At 33.4% G+C, this 22,296-nt stretch overlaps 2 protein-coding genes across 6 annotated transcripts; one reads left to right on the top strand and one right to left on the bottom strand.

Moving 5' to 3' along the window:
• Positions 1-527: 527 nt before the first annotated feature.
• LOC124919093 (receptor-like serine/threonine-protein kinase ALE2) lies at positions 528-9,562 on the bottom strand. Of its 5 annotated transcripts, none has more exons than XM_047459242.1 (9): positions 9,063-9,562; positions 7,820-7,909; positions 5,650-5,727; positions 5,414-5,491; positions 4,710-5,078; positions 4,369-4,632; positions 2,959-3,348; positions 2,227-2,464; positions 528-1,317 (listed from the first exon to the last, which is right to left on the bottom strand). In XM_047459242.1, the coding sequence occupies exons 1-9, from the start codon at positions 9,139-9,141 to the stop codon at positions 672-674; spliced, it is 2,232 nt and encodes a 743-aa protein (XP_047315198.1). In that variant the 5' UTR covers positions 9,142-9,562; the 3' UTR covers positions 528-671. The 5 variants fall into 5 exon arrangements, with proteins under 5 accessions (XP_047315198.1, XP_047315197.1, XP_047315195.1 ...); XM_047459241.1 differs by having other exon boundaries at positions 529-1,317; positions 5,650-5,766; positions 7,826-7,909; XM_047459239.1 differs by having other exon boundaries at positions 532-1,317; positions 5,650-5,766.
• A 2,189-nt stretch (positions 9,563-11,751) lies between these two features.
• On the top strand, positions 11,752-13,900 carry LOC124921871 (monothiol glutaredoxin-S10-like). Its single transcript, XM_047462574.1, has 5 exons — positions 11,752-12,127; positions 12,204-12,277; positions 12,934-13,008; positions 13,414-13,440; positions 13,693-13,900. Exons 1-5 carry the CDS (start codon positions 11,823-11,825, stop codon positions 13,767-13,769), a joined length of 558 nt encoding a protein of 185 aa, XP_047318530.1. The 5' UTR covers positions 11,752-11,822; the 3' UTR covers positions 13,770-13,900.
• Positions 13,901-22,296: the final 8,396 nt, after the last annotated feature.

Genomic DNA, 22,296 nt, shown 5'->3' with positions numbered 1-22,296 from the left:
ATCGTCAATGGTGCAGTTCATGCTATAATAATCATTACTCACTACTAGAAAATATATCATATTCAAAATGGAAAAAGTATGCTTCCAATTCATCAAAATGTGAAGCTTTTTGTTCTGAGAAGTGTCGAAAGAACAGATAGAAACTTGTTTTGAGAGGGTCTGACAGTCGCAAAAGAACAAATAGAAACTTGTTCTGAGAAGGATCTTCTGTCTAACGGAGAGGCCGCAGCTGTCTTGCGGTCTCAGGGGAAGCCGAACCAGAAGCCAATTGGAGTGATAAAGAGATTCAAATAATGACCAAAATTCAGTTTTTAGTTTTAATGATTGGGTGTCCGGTTTTTTATTAGGTACTCAAACCAAACCTTCCACTTCGGACACCCGACCCGTCAGGACCCACTGTCATGTGATGAGATCCTTGCATGATGAGAAAAAGGTTGAGCCCAAAATCAGTTTTTAGTTTTAATGATTGGATCTCAATTTTTTTATTGGTACCCGAACCGATGGATTCTAATCTGAAATTCTTCCAGACCAAAATTTAAATTAAACATCTAAATCAGACCATCTCATTCCCATCCCATCCATTCCCTTACTATTATCCCAACTGAAAACTTCTATATTACCCCCACCAAGATCATTGATTACTTACTGTACAACAAACTCCTGAAAACGTTCTAAAAGGAAGCTTCTAGGTCTTTCGGAGCATACCTAGACAGAAGTAGTCCACCACGGTCGCTAATACTTCCTTTCAATCGATAAAACATCCTCTTGCTCCTAACTGTCCTCAAAGGACCGGATCTATTGCTCAACCCAGAAGCTGAAAATGATCGGTCTGTTACCTCAAGTGGTCCCGAACTGTACTCCATTGTTATCAAAGATGAAGTGTGCCCACCAGCATTTCCCCAGCTGCTATCTGAAGGGATTAAATCACCTTTAGAATCGGAGTCACGATGTGAGGACTCTTTGCAAGTATCGTCAGCAGCAGCATCGTTGTATATGAGTTTCAGCGCCTGAACAACTTCGCCCATAAAAGGCCTGTGGCTCACTTCTGTGTGAACACACATGGAGGCGATTGATGCTACTTTCGCCATGTCATCGAAGTCGTAGCTTCCAGCTAAGGAGGGATCCACTAACTTCTCTAATCCTTCTCTGCTTCCCAGCAAAGGCCGAGCCCAAGTGACCAGATTCTCTTCCCCTGGAGGTTGAAACATGTCCACGGGTTTTCTACCCGAAAGTAGCTCTAAAAGCACAACACCATAACTGTACACATCGCTCTTCACCAGTAGATGCCCAGTCATTGCATATTCAGGAGCAACGTACCTAAACATCAATACATACAGTTCTTTTCAATAATAGTTATTATAAGAGAATTACTTATCAAGATGAAATGGTATTGATCCACGAGACAACTTATTGACTTACTTTTAATATAATGACATTAAGCCGCTTTTACCTTTAAAGGAGAACAATGTCTGTTATTGTTTTTTCTATTTCCTTTTTGAGAGAAAACCCATTAGGGAAATTTTATTAAATGATGAATTGTGAAAACTAATCGTAACATAATGGATAAAAAAACTACTAACAACCTAAAAGTACTTGATTATACTAAGAGCATGTCTCCTTTACATAGATTATGATTTAGTCAAAAAGACAAATGTTATTTATCCCCTAGTCCAACTTTTACGTCCACTATATCTCTTGCCAACGAAGATGGTGTTCCATGGAATCGAAATGTTTGAACATGAAACGTATTAGTCATTCTACATGTTCAAAATTTTAGATCACAATAATCTAGAAAGTAATATTTATCATGATTAAAATAAAATAATAGGATCACAATCATGATCCAGAAAAGAATCATTATAGCAATTAAGCCAAAATTACACTATAATCATGATGGCATCAAGGAATCAATAAAAATTACACTATAATATGAATCATGATAGAAAATCTTATACCAAAAAAACAAATTCACTTTCAGTTACAATTTTCTAATAGGGTCGTAATTTACGTAATAGAGATTGTGAGAAAATGTCGATTTCCAAATAGGCTCAATGATTGTGTTTACTTACTAATATAATCAACTTAAACTTCCAATGCTTAATTTTCAATATTCAGCTATCATGAATATATTCTAAGCTTAATCAAATAGCAGAAAGCAATGTTCTTTTCCCCTGAAAACTTATCCAAAGTTCAAAGAGAAACATTTATATGTTAATTCATACATACCCGAAAGTCCCCATGACCCGAGTGGAAATGTGATGACTCCCTTCTGTGGCTTCCCTTGCCAACCCGAAATCGGATACTTTAGGTGTGAAATCATTTTCTAGTAAGACATTGCTCCCCTTGAAATCTCGGTGTATAACACGAGGATTAGAATCTTCATGAAGATAGGCCAATCCTCTGGCAGCACCTAGAGCAATCTTCAATCTTGTATCCCAGTCAAGAGATTCCTTCTTGTCCGTGCCTGAAATATAAGCAGTAGTCTAAATAAGATTCAACCCATGATTCTTAGCCTAAAACCTATAACTGGCCATGGTAACATGTAGATCATCTTGTATGCTATAAGTTGTAAGGTAAATCCTGCCAAATAGGCTCACTGAAAGAAGAAAAGTCCAATGTAACAGCTTCAAGTGTTGTGAAGCACAATATACAAATATTAGTGTTGTGTATGTGAGTCTGAATAAGCGCGCCCTGATGAATTTTCGGCTCATACCTTATTAAAGTTTATATTGCAATGGACTTTAATAGACTTAGGAGTCAGAGTAACATATATGGTAATATATATTATAGACATTGTTCATATTATCACAATATTATTAGGAGTGTTAAGTACTGTGATAATATCACTACCATATTATTATTTCTTTATTGCATAGTTTTACTCTTAAAAATAGAGACATTGTAACATAAAGTCGCGTATTATAACAAGTGGTATCAGAACCTTATTATAACAATTACCATGTAAATGGGCTTCAACACTGCCATTAGGTATCAGTTCATAAACTAAGCAGCGGATGCGCTCTTCGAAACATATGCCAAGGAGTTTAACAAGGTTACGATGGTGTAATCGGCTTAGTATCGCTACTTCTGCAATAAATTCACGATCCCCATCCTGATTATCTCTTGTTAGTAGTTTAACAGCAACATTTGATCCATCTTCCAATATCCCAAGAAAAACACGTCCAAACCCTCCTTCCCCCAAAACCCTTTGCAAGCTGAACTTATCTGTTGCTTTCTCAAGCTCTAAGTGGGTAAACATTTTAACTGAGAGAGCAGAAGTAGGCATGGCGGAAATGAGGGATACTGATGTGGAGCTTCCCATGCTGCTCGATAAGGTAAACCCTATTCCTGAATCCAACATAGAAAGTAAGTAAATGCTTCAGGAAGATTTATGGGGACATTGACATCCAAATCAACAACTTTTTAAATTTAATTTTAACATCAAGTAATCATGCCAGCACAAATGGGTACAACCTACAATACAAGATTGCAGACTAAGAAGCTCATAACAAAGATTTTGAAGGATAAATATTTTCCAGCCTCAAAAGTCTATGGAAAATCTACTTTGGGAAAATTTAAAAGAGAAACACAAGAATCATGAAATGAGGAACATTAGGTTATGCTTGGATTGATGTAATTGCGATTGTAATTAAAATTAAATTTTCAATTCCAATTCTATAAGAATTGAATTGAATTCAATTCAGTTACTTAGTTTGGAGAAATCATATATTTGTAATTCTGAAGAAATTTTTTAATCTTCTTTTCTATTTTCTTACATTTGAAGGCTCGTTTAGCTTAGCGGTTGAGCATAAAGCTCAATGACGACTGAGTCTTCATTACTATTTAAAAACATATATATTTACAATTGTATTTCATTCTTCTTTTAATAAATCAATAAAAGATTGTAACAGGTTGCCTCACTAATGTTAAATAAATGTGGACCCAACACATGGCAAGGTACTGAGGCCTTATCGGGATGTACCGACATAAAAATTGAAAAAATAAATCTAAAGGGAGTATTAAGTTGCATTCTCGGAATTTACTTATATTAAAGATGTCAAATAAGAATTGTAATTCCAAAAAAAAGAAAGGGTGGAATAAAATATTAGGAAACTACATACATTTCATTACACTGGAATTATAATTTCTATTCTAATTCTATATTAAGTAATCAAACAAACCATGGAATTGAAATTGCTCTCTCAATTTCCAGTTCAATCCCAATTATACCCTAAACAAATATAGATTAGGGAGAAAATTATAAACCACTATTGGGAAAAAGGTATAACTTGTGCAGACTTCAAACAGAGTAGCAGTAGATCTGTAATTGTACTTGTAAAAGGCTAAATTATGTTATCAAAGACTTACCATGCCTCTTATTTGTAGATGGTGTTAAGACAGGTCCAATGGCATTAGACGATATTCCAGCCCTCCATTTTAAGAGGATAAAAATAGCTCCAAAACAGACCACCAACAATATCACACCAGATAATGCAATAATAGAAATTGTTCTGGAATTCAACTTTTCGCCCTTCTTGACAAAATCTGCACTAATTGGGAATTGCCCTTTTCCAGGACTCCCATTTGGACCACTATCCGTGGAACCTCCACCAGGTGGCGAAGAGGGAAGCCCTGTTAAGCACTTTTTTCAGAATTCACAATAGTATAGCTCATTTAATAGAAAGATGCAAAAACATTAAAAGTGATACCTGGATAACTTATAGAGATAACTTCATAATTTCTGAACAGGGTCTTATTTAAAGGCACCTTCTTCTGCCAAAACCTCTCATATGTCAACATGGCAGTAATATTATCAAATTTATCCTCCAGAGGGACCAAATAGATGTCCACTATTGTTCTCTCCTGGTTTTGACTATCAGCATTTGCACCATTTATAATTACTTGACTTTGCAGTAAATATGTTCCGGCAGCTACCTCCAGCTCCAGCTCATTTACTACAGGAAAGACAACATAAAGAGACACATCTAAAAGAAGCTTAACTTTCATAGGGAACACACAGCCACATGGAGAACCAAACGGAGTCGAAGTAAGTGGATCTACACATATTTGGTTACAGCCTGAAAACGTAAAAGAAAATGAAGAATAAATTTCAGGAACATGAATTTAAAAAATTCTAAACTTGAAAAATAAATAATTTATTTCATTATTGATAGAAACATTGTACCAAACAATCTTCAAAACCTCCCAGTCGAAACAATTCAAGAACACAGCTCATTTTAGATATAAGTGCAGAAAAGCATCCAATTAAATTTCAAGATTTCTAACTAATGATTGGACATTCACTTTCCCTCATATTTCTTTAGATGTCACCTCGGAAGAATCAAATCAGTTTCATAAGGTAAACAAGATTAAATGTGAAAAAAATTTATAGCAACTTAGATCGTGACATCACCACCTCCTCCAGTAGAAGAAGCCGGGGTAACTAAAACAGGCCTCCTGTGATGATGATGATGGAGGTGTCTTTGAAGACCTAAATGAAAATTTCCAAACAATGAGTTAGATTTGCACCATATAAACTTGACAATAAATCAATATTTGGGTTAAAAATATAACTGAGGGTACTAGAAGATGACTAAGAACCAAACAAATGAAGACATAGAAAATGAACCAAATAAAATTTCCAGGGACCTTGACGTAGTGGAGCGGGAGCACAAGCAGGTGATGGTGGCTCAGAAGAAGGCTGGAAGTTTGGCACATGGGGTGACACTGATGGAGAAAATGATGGGGTCATTAATAAGGTATTTCCTACATTGAACCAGTAAAACACTTTAATGTCATATAGATAATACTTATAATCCACTATTCCAAGCTAGATAGTAGATAAGTGTACCAACAAGAATCAAAATTGAATGGGATGAACCAAACACTAAAATTGAAAGCCAAAAAAAATCAAACAAACATATATTTCTGCTGAATAAACAACAATACTAGAACAATTCTCTGATAGCACATATGCAATACTCTGCAACAGTTGAGAACAGACTGTTCAACATCTAAATTGGACAAAGTCTATTTGAAACTGCAATTTTGTCATAATCACAATTTATTGGGAAATCCCTAAAGTGAAATTGAAAATGATTATTTTTTTATTACAAGAATGTTTTCTTTACCATGATCCAGATATTTTTTAATTAGATCATAATCAAGAGTATAGTGTAATTTTTGTTTTATTTGGTGATAGCACATATGCAATACTCTGCAACAGTTGAGAACAGACTGTTAAACGTATAAATTGGACAAAATGAGTTCAGCCATTGTAGAAGGGTAAGGAATGAGGGGATTGGATGAGGAAGTGATTCCAACTGCTCTGATACCATGGATGAATAAGTAGAATATGATTTGTATTTTTGTGTATGCAATCAGTAAACAAAGATGTCAATTTATACAATATAATTGTGATGGAAAATAAAAAGAGGCTCTTTGAGATCCCAAGGGGGAGCTTTGAAGAACCAGACAGTTTGTTTTTAATGTTGCTGAAGTAGAGTGGTTTGTGTTGACTTTACTTTAACAAGGTGGTTCCTAACTAGAAACAACTATGGTTTCTGCTTGGCTGTTTGTCTGCCCCATTGCCATCCAACAGCCATTAGTTTGATGACTGTTAATGCTATTGTTGTAAATCCAAGTTTGAGACATTCACCAACTTGGATTTGAGCGGTGTTATAATATCAAAGTAGCCCAAAAATCTAGATGTGATTAAATTATAAGAATTTGATTTAGTTTAGTTAACTTTCCCTTATCTTCCTGTATCCTATAAAATATAGAGATCTAATTCCCAATAAATCGAAATCCCTTATTAATAAATTACAATGTTTTGTTTTTCTCAATATTTACAAAATTTCTGAAAAAGCGTATATAAATCAGGCCGTTTACAGAACAACTAAAACAATCAACATCTAGATTGACGTGATGGGCACCTGAAGAATTTATTTCAGTTATCTAATTATTTGCAGTACAATATTTATCCCTTTAAAAAAGATCGTACACAATGCAGTGATGTTGGTTACTGGACCAATTTGACATTGACGAGTTTCTGTATATAAAACGAGACCAAAGTGTTGGAATCTATTATATTATGTTATGAGATTACAATAATATCTCATAATATAATACTAATATGATTGAAAATAATTATATTTGATTAAGATATTATCACCTCAGCTAGATGTATTATATATTATAAATAGACAATCTATATTATTCAATAATAATCGAGATTCTTATATGTAATTGAAGCTTTAGGTTACAACCCGAGATTCTTCCACTGCCTTCGCCAAACAGCCGGCGAGCCATTGGGCTTCAATAGTCAACTAGTTTATTTATGATAACGTTTCTTTTTAACTGTTCTTTGTTTGAATATTTATCAATATTATATTACATAATAGTGATCTCAAAATTTCATCTCCGAGCATTGAATAATGACGTCAAACAAGCTATTGACAAAAATATAGGCCACCAGAAACGAAGTCATTTCTACTGCTAAAACCTAAAACTATATTGCAATTCCATGTGAGTCATAAAACTTACCAATTTGAATTTGACAGGCAATTTTAAAATAGATTATATTGAGATTAGAGTAATATCTCATAAAAATATATTAATATGATTGAGAATAATTAAATTTGATTAGGATATCTTTTTACCATAGTTGGATGTAAATCATGTAATTTATCCTATTATATAGACAATCTCTATTACGAAATAATAACCACTTTTTAATAATAAAAAAACTTCTTTTTGGTTTTATAAATAAAGTCATTTGGACATGAAACTTCTGCTATAAGGAGGATTTTGTTATTACCTTTACCATGATCCAGGATAATAGCTCTGAATAATGACCGACTTGGCAGTGGTGCTACAGAATGAAAAATCTTGTGCAAATATGAAATACCTGATGTATTATAGGAGCAAACATTAAATCAAAAGTCCAAGCAAGAAACAGAGCACAACTTTATTTTCAAATCTGCATGTTAAAAAAATATAACCTTCTAAATTATTAAGGAGAAACTTGTAGACATCAATTAGGTTCTTCTGAACTTGAGTTCATTAGAGGTTACTTATGTTGATCTTTCTGAAAAACCCCTCCTCAAATATATAAGTCAAACAACCGGTTTCCACAGATTTGATATCAAATACAACATATACCCACCAATCATATCCATCTCCAAACTTGTTTCCCGGTTAATCTAGGTTCGAAAAATTATTGGTTTTGCTTTGATCACTAGGGCATTGCCTTTAAGTGGTTTATGTTATTTGAATTATACTTTCTGCTAGGTTTTGTGCTTCTTCAATTGAAAATGCATGTTCTTGATTTTTGCATATATAATTAACAAATAGGTTAATTTAAACCTCTCCCCAAAAAAAATGCTATTTAGAAACACTTATTTTTCTAGATCTGGATCCCAATAAAGAAGCCGTCAATAATGATTTCAATATGTGTCTACCTATATACCATTTCCAAATGTGATATAATATGTATCCACAATTCCAAGTGCAGATGAGAAATCTTAACAAACAAAAAAAGTGTTTCTAAATGGTATCATCCGTACTACCCACCCACGCTATCTCTTTATTGCATTTGTGCAATATCTGAAGCAAGTCTATTGCATAAAGAGTGCCAATCAGGCTATAGATATTCCTTCTCAAATTGGTACTCCAAGTAAGAAAACTCATAGAAGACATGGAAGAACTAAATTCATAACCAGCCAGGTCCATTAACGAAGATGTGCCTAAATTTACATTCTCATGGAAGAAGCTTGGAACAGCTCATCTTATTCTTAAGGGGCGTATTCACAGGACTTAATGCCTTATCCTACTTCCCCCGATCAGAATATGATTTCAGAAGACCAAAGCTGTCTTCTCAATAACCAAATTCATAATATCCATGAAAATGAGACGTCAGATTGTTGGTCTTGATTTTCCGCCTTAATCACTATTTGGGTATATGAAAATTGAACTTTTAAAGTTCCTTATCTTATAAAACGACATTCTATTTTTTAGCAAGAATGCAACATTGAAGCTAAAATTGATGGAAAATGAATTACCAGAAGCTGAGGAAGTTAAAGCGAGTATCTGTGGAAGCAGCAGCAGCAGCAGCAGCAGAAGAAGAAGCAAAGTTGACATTTTTTTCTTCTCAAGCCAGAACCCATAACCATCATCCTCTGAAACTAACACACCCACCCAGTCCCCAATGCCAGGCCGGAGACCCAACGGATGAGACTAGGGTTTCGATGAAGTCCTTTTCCTCGTTGAAAGAGTTCATCAATGCCTCCTCTGCTCGAACCAGCCGATTGCATGGCTTCAACGCCGCAATAGAAGCAAAATAAGCATGTTCAGCTACAACTGTGGGTTAAGGACAACAATGCCGCCAAGTACATTCGTTGATGGAGGAATGAAAGATCTGGAAATGTGAATAAATGTTTGACGGAGCAAGTTATGAGATTAAGGAAAAGAAGGCCCTGAAACAGATCTTGAGAAGATTCTCAGATAGAAGAAGAAGAAGAGGAAGATGAGAACAAAAGAGAAGATCTTGGAGTGAGAGTACTTCACCCAGTATGACAAGATAAAAAAAAAAAAAATATATATATATATATATATGTCTGAGAGAAAGAGAGTGCTGCGTGGATAGCCACGCGCTTTCTCACGCGTAGAAGGACAATCAATTTATTTTCATAATTAAAAACAAACTCAGGTACATTGCAATAGAAGGTTCTTACTTGACATGTGATCATTAAATAATGGAGGATGAAATATAAGTAACTTTAAAAATAAGTTTTTAGTTTAATTTACTCTTTTTTATCTTTCTAGACTATTATTATTTTATTTTGTATTTTTTAATATAACTATATAATATAACATTTACAAAATAATAATATTTTTAACTCATTTTTTAATAAATTTTTATATTTAGTATATATATAATTAAACATGTTTTTTTTTGTTTTAACTTTTTTTCTATTATCTTAAATTTTATTTTCTTATTTATTCTTTCTCCAATTTTTATACTTTACAAAAGAAAAACAGATAAATGAAGCGTGTTTAAAAAACAAATATAAAATGCTGAAAAATTAAGTTTATTTAAACATAAAAATTCCAAACATTACTTGTCATGAAATTTAGTACTGAAAATTTGAAGTTTTTTGAACATAAAAATGTCCCAAACATAGCCTTATGAGGCGCTGAACATGGATTTTAAAACTGAAAATTGAATTTTTTTTTTTAACTTCAACATGCCCTTATGAGACACGGAACATGAATTTTAGAATTGAAACTCAAGTTTATTTGAACATAATAAAGTCCCGAACATGTTTGAGACTTTTTAATGAATTTTAGAACTAAAATTCAAATTTATTAGAACATAATAAAGTCCCGAATATGGTCATATTCGAAACTTTGTAATGAATTTTAGAACTAAAATTCAAGTTTATTTTAACATAAAAAGTCCTGAACATGGCCTTGTTCGGGACTTTATAATGAATTTTAGAACTGAAAATTTGAAGTTCTTTTGAACATAAAAATGTCCCGAAAAGGTCTTATGAAGCGCTGAACTTATGAGACGCTAAAATACCATTATGAGGCGCTGAACATTGATTTTAGAACTGAAAATTTAAAATTTTATAACATAAAAAATGTCCCGAACATGGCTTTAAAAGGCGCTCAACATGCCCTTATGAGGCACTGGACATGAATTTTAGAATTGAAAAATTGAAGTTTTTCTTAACATAAAAATGTCCTGAACATGGTCATGTTTATGACTTTTTTATGAATTTTTTGAAATTTAGAGACGAAGTTTTAGGACAATTGGAGAATTCAAGTTAGAAGCTCATGGATATGTTTATGACTTTTTTTTTATGAACTTTTTGAAATCTAGAGACGAAGTTTTAGGACAATTGGAGAATTCAAGTTAGAAGCTCATGGATTCGTCCTCAGACGATAAACAAAAGCGTAATTGAAGAACAGTTAATATGATTGGAATTGTCATGAACTAACTTAGTCATCTTTAACCCTATACTAAGTGAACATATGTCTAACCTATGATTTCTATTAGCTAAAATTTAAGCAAGACAATTTAATTAAATTTAAGCATTCATACATTCATAAACCAGACTAATGTATCAATTGATTTATTTATGAATATATAGACTTTGACGAACTAAGATTACAAATGAGATTTAAAATATATGATAATAATGTTTGAGATTTTTTTATGGACTTTTTTCAACATAACAAGGTCATTTTCGGCGTCAATACAACCAAAATAAAGTAATATAAAAAATAATATAATCTTTAATAAAATAGTAACACAACAACAATAAAATCTATCAACAAAATCAATATCAATATTTTGAAAAATAACTTACTTATGAATGTTTTTGACAGACTTGTATGCAATTTCAGAAACGATGTAAAAGAACAGAACTTGTAATTTAACAATAGAAAAATAGGGTTTAGAATTTTTGATCACGAAAGCTTACCATTTTCGACAAAGGGACGAACGAACGACGATTTAGGCTTTTCTCTCAAAGTTGAAAACTTGAAATAGTCGAAAAAGAAAAAGAAATGTTTATGAAGACGAAGAATAATCGGGAAGAAAAAATATTAAAAAATAAAATAAAAACAACCTCAAATTAGTTTCTTTCTTAATATTTTCGTTGAACAAATGATTTCGTAATATTAAAAAAATAAAATGACACTTCCGGCAATTTTATTTAGCATAATAAATTAAGAAAGACAATTTAGGAAACTTTGACAAAGAAGACGCAAGAGTTCTTCTTCGTTCACTCCACCGTTGCCGGCGATCGTCCATGGCCGGCGCGTCGATTGTTCCGATGGGCGTCCTCATCTCACCCTCCTCCGCCCTTATGTCCCGATCGCATCCATCACCGAGTCTTTCTCTCCTTCCGAGCCGTTACATCAATTTATGTGACACCAGAGATCAATTCCTCACCGTTTCCTGCAGAAACTCGAGGATCGGACTACATGCAGAGAGAAATTCAAAGCTCTTCAGAACAAAGGCAATGGCTGCTACCTTTGGTTCGCGATTGCAGGAAACCGTGAAGAAGACGGTTTGCGACAATCCCGTCGTTGTGTACTCCAAAACGTGGTGTTCGTAAGTACTTTCATTTTCAATATCTTTCGTATCTTGATGTGGGTTCCTTGATATAATTGTTCGATTCATCATCAAGGTATTCATCCGAGGTCAAAACCTTATTCAGACGGCTTGGAATCGAACCACTTGTTATAGAATTGGACGAACTCGGTGCGTATGCTTCTCTCATTTCTAGTTAACTTCATGAACTCTTCTGAAATGTGTGTTTCTGAGCTATCAATTGCATATGATTTCTCTTCTGTTTATGGAATTGTTCAAGTTTTGTATTAATGAAGAAAGAGTGTGTATGGTGGTTATGATCTGATAAACTCTAATTTGACTAATCATTAAATCATTGCCTCACTAATGAACCATCTCAACAACAATCATGGAATATGATCACAATATTACCCTCTGAATCAACTTCAATATGTTCATCACTTAGCAATATTACTCTTTTTGCTCCTTGTCCTGCCCAATCCTTCATTACTACCTCCATGATTCTTCCCAGTGCCAAATCCAAGAGAAAGTTTGGCAAGATAACTGAAAATGCTTATGAACTACAAAATGATAATTCATGACATTGAATTCTAAGCTTTGTCTGATATTGTTGAAAACTTGGTTTGATTTTATATAAGCCATTTTCTGAAAACTGGGTTCTGATAAATTTGATTGAATCCTTCAATGGAATTGTTTAGATCATTACTACATATGTAAACAGTGGATAAATTATGCGTGTTTCAATAATATACCATTTACCATGGTTAGATGGTTTTGATTGGAATGGGTTAACTATTTTGCATTGCTTATTTGAATCCCTCCATCAGGGCCACAAGGACCACAAGTGCAGAAAGTGCTAAAAAGAATAACCGGACAACATACCGTCCCTAATGTATTTGTTGGTAAGAAGTTGTATTTAGAGTCTACATCAAATGAAATCTAGTTTTTTCATGTTATGTCAGTTATGTTAATAAATCTTGTTTGACATAAAAGGGGTTTATTAGGGTTAAATGACCACAATATGTTTTGTATTTAGTAGTTTTAAATGTTATAAAAAATAAAATAATGGTACAATGATTTGTTTGATGGAGTTATTGATGATTAATTGGATAAATAACCTTCCATCAAATAAGACCATACAGAAGAAAACCAGGATAAATGCAAATGGTTATGTAAAATCCGATATGTTCTTGATTTACAACAATACAAAACCAGTTATATGTTTATCACCTTCCATAAAAGGAATTTCTTTCTTTTACTGTTTAGTTCAAGCTTTCTTATGTTGTTATTCTTTTATCTGTTTACAGGAGGTAAGCACATTGGCGGTTGTACAGGTATACCTTTTTGCTTGCTTCAGATATCTGCCTTGTTCTTTTTGTTATGCATTTCAATAATGCTCCATTTCAAATCATCCTTGTTCTGAAATGGTTTTTGTTGTTTCAAACTTGACACCCATATTTATGATCAATATTCATTCATCTACCTCTTCGTTTTTTATCACTTTCTGTTTGTATTTCTAGTAATTTTCAATTATAACGCTGTAATTAGCATTCTATTGATTTGTTTTTTTATCCGTTTCCTCGCAGACACAATTAAGTTGTATCATAAAGGGGAGCTTCAGGCGTTGTTGTTAGATGTTTGCACTAAGAAGTCTCAAAGCTAACCATTTTGAGTTGACATGGGTAATAAATATATCACTGAAAAGCAATTTCCTGTCACCACCATTTGTTCGAATTATCCAATTATTAGATTTAGTTGAAGTACTTGTTGGAATATTAAAAAAATTCTTCTTAATTTATGTAAAATCATTAGTTCATTAGTCACTAATCATAACTCTTCTTATTTCATATTTTTAAGATCTCTTATAATAAAATCTGTACATTCTTTACCTCTTTCTTTTTTTTAACATTTGAATTCGTTTTTTTTTACTAAAAGAGGATATAAATTATACATAGTGACAAGTTAGTCCAACAAAGCAAAATTGAGGAATGAAAACAGTTAAAAGAAACTTCCATTCCTTTAAGACTACTAAACTCAAAGAAAATTCACAATCTCCCAATCTAATAAAAAGAAAAATCTTAATTCTAGTCTTCTTGTAGAAGTTTCCCAATCTCCCCAACTATCCATGTTTATCTCTCTTTTATTATTTAATTTGATTTATATGTGGGTTGTTTAGTAGTTATTTTAGCTTGGGATAAAATTTTAAATTTAGTTGTATTTTAGAGAAGAGAAATCCCAATTGAGTTACTTATTTATTATTTTATATTTTGACCCAAATTTATTTTCAGGATGAAAAACGGTGATATGGTCTAAAAACTCAAATGAGATTTTCTGCTACCGATTCCTGTGTTCCCCTGTTGCGGACCAATCAAATTGCAACATTATTATTATATTAATAAATCAATCTGGGTAGGAGAGGGGGAGAGAGAATTTGGAATCCGGGTTCACCTAAACGCCGTTAACGGAATGTCCAGTTAACGTACGGAATTAATATATTATTCATATGCTCCAGCGAAGATCACTTCTCTCCGGGCGCCATGTGAGAAGGAAGGGTGAGAAGCGAATGGAACGAAGATTTCCCCGCCCATGAGCCCTGACCTTCATGTAAACCCTCTATCCCACCCATGAGAAGACCGTTTGCCTGTCATAGAAATACACTTACCTTTGTTTGTAAAGACCAAAATTAACATGAATTTTATATTTCCATTTATTAAATATTAATTTAATTTATTAAAAATGACATTCAGCGAAGAAATCTTCGCTTCAATTACTTCATTCTTATTTTTTAAATTTTTTTATGAAATTTTTATTTACGGGGAGACGCTCAGGAGCGAAAAAATCTTCGCTTCAATTATTTTTAACCTGACGTTCATGTAAAACCCCATACCCTCCCATGAGAAGACCGTTTACCTATCATGTATGTAAAGACCAAAATTAACCTGAATTTTATATTTCCATTTATTAAATATCAATTAAATTTATTAAAAATGACATGCAACGAAGAAATCGTCGCTCAAATTACTTCATTCTTATTTTTAATTTTTTATTAAATTTTGATTTACGGGGAGACGATTTAAAGCGACGAATTTTTTGCTTCAATTATTTTTAACCTGACCTTCATGTAAACCTCTCAACCCACCCATGTTAAGACCGTTTGCCTGTCATGGAAATACACTGACTCATGTATGTAAAGACCAAAATTAACATGAATTTTATATTTCCATTTATTAAATATTAATTCAATTTATTAAAAATGACATGCAACGAAGAAATCTTCGCTCAAATTACTTCATTCTTATTTTTAATTTTTTTATTAAAATTTTATTTACGGGGAGATGATTTTAAGCGACGAATTCTTCGCTTTAATTAATTCATTTTTATAGCGAATACCCCTTCGCCCATGTTCAATGGAATGAATAGACGCTTTGTGAGAGAAGATTTGTTCGCCTAGACCAGGTGCCATGTAAAATGTAGTGATTAGACGCTTTTCGAGAGAATAATTATTCGCCCATGGTCAAGTGTCATGTGAAACTGAATGAATAGTCGCTTTTCGAGAGAAGACTTGTTCGCCCAGGTTCCATGAATATATATATACACCCTAATATGATTATTTTATAATCATTTCCACCCGATTCATCTCTCTCTCTCTTCGGCGCCTGCCTCCTTTCACGGCGATTCGCATCCGGCTCCCCGTCGACCAGACCAGAAGCAAGATCTTCACGTCTCCACAATGGTACGTACACCAAAATAGTAAACTTTTCATATTTAGGATTATGAAACCTCTAAATCCTAGATTATGTCATGGGATGTCGTTGTCTCGTGAATATTTAGGAAACCCTACTCTCAAAATGTCACGTTCAATGAAAATCCATCATATTTAGGAAAACATACATAGTGTTAGAGTTTTGTATATTATTTCCACGAAACCCTAGTAAATACTAACAAAGACTTTTTTTTCATGCATGTGCAGACAACCGATAATGCATCCGTCCAAAACTTTGGCAAAGACTGAATTTTATGCCCAAATCAATTAACAAGTGAAGATATAGTACTATTCTTGACATATATCCCTTTTTTTCCATATTGTGTAAGTTTTCATCATGTTCATCTAAAATATTTATTATTGTTCTTACACAGCACTTGATGCAACAATATGCTAACACATGTGGTGCCACGGTGACAATGAGGTGGCAAGATGATGTAACCCACGTCATAGCATCCACCGATGCTAATGGTGGATGTGGTCGAACTATTAAAGTATTGAAGGCAATATTGAATGGGAGTAGGGTCCTTACCATTGATTGTGAGACTCTGTTATTCTTAACTCTTAACGCAATATTCATTTTCACATATATGAAAACTAAAAATACCAATTGCTTTTGTATAGGGATAAAATCATCAATGAGATCAAAATGTTACGTTGACGAGGAACCGTACGAGGTGCAGCGAGATAATCATGGGACTGTGGACGGTCCAAGAGCTGGCAGAATGCAGTATTTGAACAATGTAAGTTTTGTCTGATTCCTCCTCCTCCTCCTCCATATCTTCAATTCTCCATGATAACTGAAAATGTTTTGTATTTTATTTCAGCTGCCGAAACTGTTCGACGGTTATACCTTTATGTTTGTAGGGGAATTCATCTCGGCTTACAAACAGGATCTGATGGGGTTTGTAATAGCTAGAGGAGGTACGACTAAAGAAATGGAGAATCCATTTGTTGAGCCCGAGGACGACAAAACTATAATTGAATACGACGAGTCTCGGCACGATGTTAATGAACTGGTTTGGGTATTTGAGGCAGTGAATCATTTGACGACATATTTGGATGTATATGGTGTTCTACACACAAGCTTGCTAGAATCCATTCCTGCTTGTGATTTGCAGCCTTTGTTTACATAGACATGTGTTGGTTGAATTTGTTACTGAATATTTGAATATTTGGCATTCTTGAATTTGTTAATGTCATTTGTGATTTCAGCTTTCGCTTTTTTGTTCTTAGTATTGTATTTTTTTTAAACAGCAAAATTATCATAAACGAAATCTTTAAACATGAAATAATGTATAACTTAAAGTAAAGTATAAATTTGTATTAATTTATTAATACATGGCAATCTTTGTAAGCGCCCCTTGTGTATTTACAAATCTCACTTAAATGTGATAAATTTATATATGTTTTTCAATTGTCAAATAATATTGTGAAGCAATCTTCGCTTTCTGATGAAGCGCTTGATTGATTAATATTAATTTATAATAATGTTATTCATTTAATTATTAAAATCAAATATATTTTTTATCAAATCACCTCACCGCCACCTAACACCACATTTTCATTAAATACTGCCATGCTGCTAGATTTGTACTATTTTCTCTCTCACCTGTCTGAGAAGCAGTCGACCATTTTTCGCCGGAGTATGGTCTACCATCGACCTTTCCTTCGCCGGAGTTATAGTTCATTATAATATCAATCCATTTTCCTAAATTAAAATGGTACGTTTTTGAATGTCATCTTCCTTCTCTACTTTTCTTCATAACGTTTTTTTTATGTTTTTTGAATACTTGACATTAAATGTTCTGTTCTTGTTGATTATCAGGAAGGAATACACATGAAAGAGAATGATATGAACGAGAATGATATTAATGATTTAAGATATATTTTTTTTGTTTAACTTCTCTAATACTATAAGATGTTTTCGTTCATATTTAAGAGAAAAGCTCTTCACTTATAGGATTGTTGATAATATGTAGTGAAGCGAAGCACTCTTCGCTTATTGGATTACTATGAATAATAGTGAAGTGAAGCGCTCTTCGCTTATATTTCATTAATTTTACAATCATCTCTAAGTTTTGGTGAGATCAAGATTTATTTTCTACGTGTTCTAAAATTTAACAGTGAATCTGCTAGTTGTCGTCGTCAATTGAATTTCGATGAAAACGGCCAACCTTTGGAGGACATCGAAGCCAACTTAATTCCACATTTAGGTCGGGAATTTGAGAGTGAAGAAGAAGACTACGAATTCTATTTAGCATACGCTAAACTAATAGGATTTAGTATAATGCATAATTCAAAACATGTTGACAACGGTGGTAAAATACTGGATAGAGTTTTTTGTTGTAGTGCATAGGGTGAACGGATAAAAGACAAACGGGATGTCTATGTGAGACGTAGCCGTTCTTTGACGAGGTTCGGTTGTGAAGCGAAATTGAGGATAAAGAGGGCAGAGAATGGAAAGTTCCAAGTGGTAAATTTTATTAGTGAGTATTGTCATCCTCTTACAAGTCCAAAGAAAACTCACCTATATAGATGCCATAGGAATATTTCTGCAGTTGCAAGCTTACATATCAAGATTGCCACTCACGTGGGAATTCTACCGAGTCTAAACAAATCGGTGGAAGGGAGAATCTTGGTTTTCTTCCTGAGATTACAAAAATTACTTGCGAACGAAAAGAACTAGAGACTATAATTTTGGGGATACAGGGAGTGTATTAGAGTATTTGCAGAAAAAACAATCAAATGATCCAGGTTTTTATAATGCTTTTCAACTTGATGCGGACGATTTGATAACGAATATTTTTTGGTGTGATTCCAACATGCGGTCTGATTATTCATACTTCGGAGACGTTGTCAGTTTTGACACGACCTACAAGAAGAATAAGGAAGGTCGTCCAGTTGCGCTTTTTGTAGGTGTGAATCATCACAAACAATCTATTATTTTTGGTGCAACTCTATTATACGATGAAACTGCGATGACTTTTGAATGGTTGTTTGAGACTTTCACCAAAGCTATGCGTGGGAAAAAACCAAAAACCATTCTTACAGATCAAGACGTGGCCATGGCTAAGGCCTTGGCGTCTACATGGCCCGAAACAAATCATCGTTTATGTCTTTGGCACATATTTCAAAATGCAGCCATAGATCTAAGCTCCGTGTTTCATAATTTCAGAGAATTTTCGAAGGATTTTTCTTCATGTATATATGATTTTGAAGAAGAGATAGAGTTTGTTGAAGCTTGGAATCAAATGTTGACAAACTACGGGCTTGAAAACAACGACTGATTGAAACGTATGTTTTGCATTAGGCGAAAGTTGGCATTAGTGTATGGACGACATATGTTTTGTGCTGATATAACGACAACACAGAGAAGTGAAAGTATGAACAATGTGTTGAAAAGGTACTGCTCCTACAAACACAAATTTTTAGAAATTTTCAAACACTTTGAAAGACTAATTGATGAAAGAAGATATGATGTGTTGAAGGCTGATTTCAAATCAATTACCATCCAACCAAGTCTGAACTATCCAGTTTTGTCTTAAATGATGCATGCAAAGTTTACATTCCAGAGGTATTTAAGTGCTTTGAACAACAATGGTTTATGTCGCATGATTGTGGTGTAAAAATGTTAGAGGATGTTGACACACACAGAAAATATAAGGTAACCCCCCACACTAGGAGATACTCTCATACAGTTACAGTTCATAAGAATGATGATAAGAATATCGAGTGTAGCTGCTGTAAATTTGAATTTGGCGGGATTTTGTGTGCTCACATCCTAAAGATTTTCACGATGATTGACGTGTTGAAGATTCCTCCTGCGTTGATATTGAAGAGGTGGACAAGAACAACAAAAGATGGATTATTTGGAACTGATCCAATCGTGGACAATAGTAATGTTGATCCGAGTGAGCTTCATAACATAAGATACAGAGATTTGTGTGGCTTGTCCATGCATTTATTTACAAAGGTAGCTGAAAGAGATGACACGTATAGGCATGTTAAAGAAATTATGCTTAGCCAGTGTAAGTTTGTGGATAAAAAATTACAAGAGAGTATAAATATGCAAACTTCACCAACTGGTGTATCATGTTCTTCCGAGGGTTCCCATGTTCAAGCGAAAGGAATCAAAACTAAGAAGCCAAGAAAGTCTGGTAAGAGAAGGAAAGGTGGACTAGAGAAGAAATCAAGAAAAAGAAAATCAACAAGAATAACAAGCGAATCACAGAATCCGGTATGAATTTGCTGACTTAACTTCTTTGCTAATAATTGGGTTATTAATCTTCATTTATTAACATACTTTTAAATTGATATACCGTTCCAGCCATCAAATGCAATGCCAACGACAACTTCTCAGTTCTCAACTCCTCAACAATGGGACGAAAGTTTCAGCATGGACGCCGATACTCCGTTCACTGTTCTTTTGTCATCTTAACTATCGAATTCCAGTTTCATGTGAAATCTGATATGTATTTGTATGTATATTTGATTTGAAACCATGAAGAATGTAGAATGTATGCATGTGATGTTTTATGTAATACCAAATGAATGAAAACATTAATTTCCTTCTAAAAATAAAAACATGTAAATGAAGCGAATAATTATTCGCTCCCAGTCGACTCCTCTTAATTATAATTTTCATTAAAAATTTAAAAATAAAAACCTAAAATTGAAGCGAATAATTAATCGCTCCAATAAAAATAAGTATTTGAAGCGAATATTTATTCGCTTCATGTTTCTTTCAATAAATTTATATTTTTGTAAATTTTGGTATTTACATGTTAGAGTAAGTGTAATTATATGTCAGGTAACCCGGCTTTTCATGGGTGGGGTGGGAGTTTTACATGAACGCCAGGTTTAAAATAATTGAAGCGAAGAATTCTTCGCTCCAATTCGACTAATCTTAAATAAAAGTTTTCATATAAAATTGTAAAAATAAAAACAAGTAATTGAAGCGAAGAATTCTTCGCTCCAATTCGACTCCTTGCATTAAAATTTCATCAAAATTTTTAAAATGAAAACAAGTATTTGAAGCGAATATTTATTCGCTTCATGTTTCTTTCAATAAATTTATTTAATACATAAATAAACAAGTATTATATTTTTGTAAATTTTGGTATTTACATGTTAGAGTAATTGTAATTACATGTCAGGTAACCCGGATTTTCATGGGTGGGATGGGGGTTTTACATGAGCGCCATGTTTAAAATAACATGAAGCGAAGAATTCTTCGCTCCAATTCGACTCCTTACATTAAAATTACCTGAAAACATTTTAACATGAATGTCACAGTATTGGGAACAAATTAATTTACAAAAATTAAATTTCATTAAAAACAATCTGTATATACATCTTCATTATTGTAAAAATGTCAAGTAAAATTATTTGAAAATTTTAATTACACAACATCTTCATTATTGTACAAATATCAAGTAAAATTATATGGAAAGTTTAATTACACAATCTGTATGCATCTTCATTATTGTACAAATGTGAAGTAAAATTATTTGAAAACTTTAATTACACAATCTGTATACATTTCCAAATTCATCCACTAATCAATTTACTACAGGAATCGTAGACCTTGTTCCTGACTCTGTTGAGCTCCGACCCAATGACACGCCAACAATATATCATCTTCAAGGTCTTTATTTGTGCGCGCACATTTTTTTTAACGGCGAAGCCACTTTTCCAACCCTTCATCTGACCTTCATACGTCTCCATGTGTCTCATGCAAAAAATGCCGCAGTCAGTGTAATTCCTGGAATCCTGTCATGACAATTTCAAACATTTCTTTTCTAAACTGCCATACTTTTTAGCAAGAACGGGGTCTACGTCGTTCATATACCGTTGAATGTAGTCATCCTGATACATAATTACAAACAACATGATGTAATGTAATTTAGTGCTAATAGTAATTCAATTATTGAACTAGTTGGAAATCAAATTTTAGTGTCATACCAAGATTTGGATATTCTTATATCTTCTCTCGAAGGGCGATTGCATAGGTGACTCCCTGTTGTCAATTACTTGAATTTCATTTTGTATGAAGTTATAGCAAACCAAGTAGAAATGGGAGTCATCAATGATTGGGAAAAACATCTGTGAATAGAATTAAAACAAATAAGATTGCATATAGGTGTACATGCTATTATAAGATATCACAGCGAGAGATGTACTTACGAGGTCCACATCCAAGAGGTCCCTTTTCGAAATGTTGAAAGCACGACATTCACGACAGAACCTTTCATCGAATTGGTCTTTCGAAGTTATCCCACTTGCACGAAAAATCTGTTTACAGCATAGTTTTTAGTATCATACGAATAACATAATTGATAAACAATAGTGCTAGTACAACTTACAGTTTACGCGGTTGTGTATAAAATCTTATTGTAACGACGTTTTACATTTCTCCTACAAA

Source organism: Impatiens glandulifera, chromosome 1 (genome assembly GCF_907164915.1).
Source record: "Impatiens glandulifera chromosome 1, dImpGla2.1, whole genome shotgun sequence".
In the NCBI taxonomy this organism is placed as follows: Eukaryota; Viridiplantae; Streptophyta; class Magnoliopsida; order Ericales; family Balsaminaceae; genus Impatiens; species Impatiens glandulifera.
The sequence above is the reverse complement of the archived record's forward strand: the minus strand, read 5'-3'. Positions and strand labels throughout refer to the sequence as shown.

Coding starts and splice junctions, on each gene's coding strand:
- LOC124921871 (XM_047462574.1), top strand. CDS start 11,823: ATGGCCGGCGCGTCGATTGTTCCGATGGGCGTCCTCATCTCACCCTCC. Junction 13,009..13,413: donor CGTCCCTAATGTATTTGTTG/GTAAGAAGTTGT, acceptor ATCTGTTTACAG/GAGGTAAGCACATTGGCGGT. Junction 13,441..13,692: donor GCACATTGGCGGTTGTACAG/GTATACCTTTTT, acceptor GTTTCCTCGCAG/ACACAATTAAGTTGTATCAT.
- LOC124919093 (XM_047459239.1), bottom strand. CDS start 9,141: ATGTCAACTTTGCTTCTTCTTCTGCTGCTGCTGCTGCTGCTGCTTCCA. Junction 4,633..4,709: donor TATCTCTATAAGTTATCCAG/GTATCACTTTTA, acceptor AGTGCTTAACAG/GGCTTCCCTCTTCGCCACCT. Junction 1,318..2,226: donor CGGGTCATGGGGACTTTCGG/GTATGTATGAAT, acceptor ATTGATGTTTAG/GTACGTTGCTCCTGAATATG.